Raw genomic sequence first — 2049 nt, 5'->3', positions numbered from 1 at the left:
CCCCCCCCCCCTTTTTTTTTTCTTTTTTCCCTCTCTCTTTCTTGTTTAGTATGATCTTTCCCTCTGTTCTAGGTTCTGTCAGATATAATTACCTGTATGGTTTTTTGCATGTAAATTGCTGAATATGCATGCATAGAGCAGCATTTCAAAACAAGGTTAAAACTGATTCCAAAGACATACTTTGCTGTAATTGTAGGTTCAAAGGCCTGGGATAGAGCCCATAATATATCGGGATCTTTTCCTTTTTCGTACCTTGGCTTCATTCTTAAATGGCATTAGCATACAAAAGTTGGGTTGCAATGCAGAGCTGATTGTTGACGAATTTGGTGAAAAACTTTTGGAAGAGCTTGATTATACCCTGGTAACTTTCTGGACTGCCTTGTATGTGCTACAGCTATAGTAGTTAATCTGTTCAAATGTGTTAGGGACTTGGCTATTACATGGTTTATTTAAGGAGTGGTCCCCCTCCCCTCTTAATAGCTAGCTTTTAAGATGTGGTTCCCCACTTAGGTACTTAACAAAATGTCAAAGCACTAAATAGTGTTTCTTGCACATTGTGTGTGTTTTCTGTGTATAATTGTTCTATACATGTGTACTATTTCTTATCGTTATTTCAGGAAGCCCGTAATCTTGAAGACTTTATTGAGAATTTCAAGGATGATCCTACAGTTAAAATTCCTCGGGTTTACAAACAACTTTCTGGTCCACGTGTTTTAGTGATGGAATGGATTGATGGTATTAGGTGCACCAATCCACAGGTTTGTTTAGATTGTTTGGTGCTGCTTTTGCTGTTTGTTGCATGGATAGTCAAGCAACATTGTTTGAGGTTTATAGTTTATTGATAACTACTCTTCTTATGAATCAGGCCATCAAAGATGCTGGTATTGATATAGATGGCTTTCTTACAATTGGCGTGAGTGCTGCTTTGCGACAATTGTTGGAATTTGGATTATTTCATGGAGACCCTCACCCTGGAAATATTTTTGCCATGCGTGATGGACGAATTGCATATGTGGACTTTGGCAATGTTGCCGTTCTTAGTCAGGTGTTCCCCCTCTCAATAATTTTGTTTCTTTGATATGAGATATCAGCTTTGTCTTTAGTAATAAATGGATTTTGAAGCTGGTTGGGGATAGTTTTTGTGGTAACATATTTATCTGCTTCTATTTCTTCAGCAAAATAAACAAATTTTGATTGATGCTGTTGTCCACGCCGTAAATGAGGACTATGCTGAGATGGCTAATGATTTTACCAGATTAGGCTTCCTGTCACCAGGGACTGATGTCACTCCAATAATTCCTGCTTTGGAAGCAATTTGGCAGAACTCTCTTGGAAAAGGACTGTCAGATTTCAATTTTCGTAGTGTCACTGGTACCCATTCCCATTTACCTTTTAAATATAAATAGCTATTTCCATGTGACTTTGACTTGAACTGTGCTGTTTCTGAAATCAAATTTCATAAATTTTGATTGAATAACTTCTGTCCAATTAAATGGAGTTGTCTGAACTCTGAATCTGAAGGGAAGAAATCCTAAACAAGTAAAGGGCTAATAGTTACGACTCATGTGACTTTGTTGTTTCAACATACTCGTTGAAGTCATTTATTTGTATTCATTGATGATGTATGAAAGATGTCACGTTATTCTATGGAGAGAAACAAATATGTTGCACTACCCACCTACACCAAAAAACTTAGAGGAGTGTAAGGGGACCAGCAAGTTTTGTGATTTGTAGCCATCAATTAGCCATCACTGGTATTTTTAATGGTATGAGATTTCATCAAATAGTGTGGGATTACTCACTTTTCTTTTGATGGTTAAGTGCTGGCCAGATTTTAATAAAAGTGCTGGCCCTCAGACTTTTTCTACCAATTTGTTGTAATTAGATTCTGTTGCTTAATTTCTTGATTAAATATGCCAATGTTTCATCTGTCATGTTTTGAATAATTTCTTTGTACTGGCACATTTAACCATTGTAAAGACAGGAAAAAAAGGTTATTTTCCTCTCATTTTTCTTGTTCAGAAGAGAAAAAACAAGAGAGAGGGGGAA

General features: G+C 36.7%; 1 protein-coding gene across 1 annotated transcript in view; it reads left to right on the top strand.

The window, feature by feature from the left end:
* The window catches only part of LOC107495351 (protein ACTIVITY OF BC1 COMPLEX KINASE 1, chloroplastic), a gene marked incomplete in the record, with an annotated part of 6580 nt that overhangs the window by 2580 nt on the left and 1951 nt on the right, over positions 1–2049 (top strand). The window contains 4 exon segments of the mRNA XM_021125332.2: positions 197–361; positions 618–758; positions 866–1045; positions 1176–1371. Coding sequence (XP_020980991.2) covers positions 197–361; positions 618–758; positions 866–1045; positions 1176–1371 — 682 coding nt within the window.

The sequence above is a fragment of the Arachis duranensis genome, chromosome 6 (genome assembly GCF_000817695.3).
Source record: "Arachis duranensis cultivar V14167 chromosome 6, aradu.V14167.gnm2.J7QH, whole genome shotgun sequence".
Taxonomy (NCBI): Eukaryota; Viridiplantae; Streptophyta; class Magnoliopsida; order Fabales; family Fabaceae; genus Arachis; species Arachis duranensis.
The sequence above is the reverse complement of the archived record's forward strand: the minus strand, read 5'-3'. Positions and strand labels throughout refer to the sequence as shown.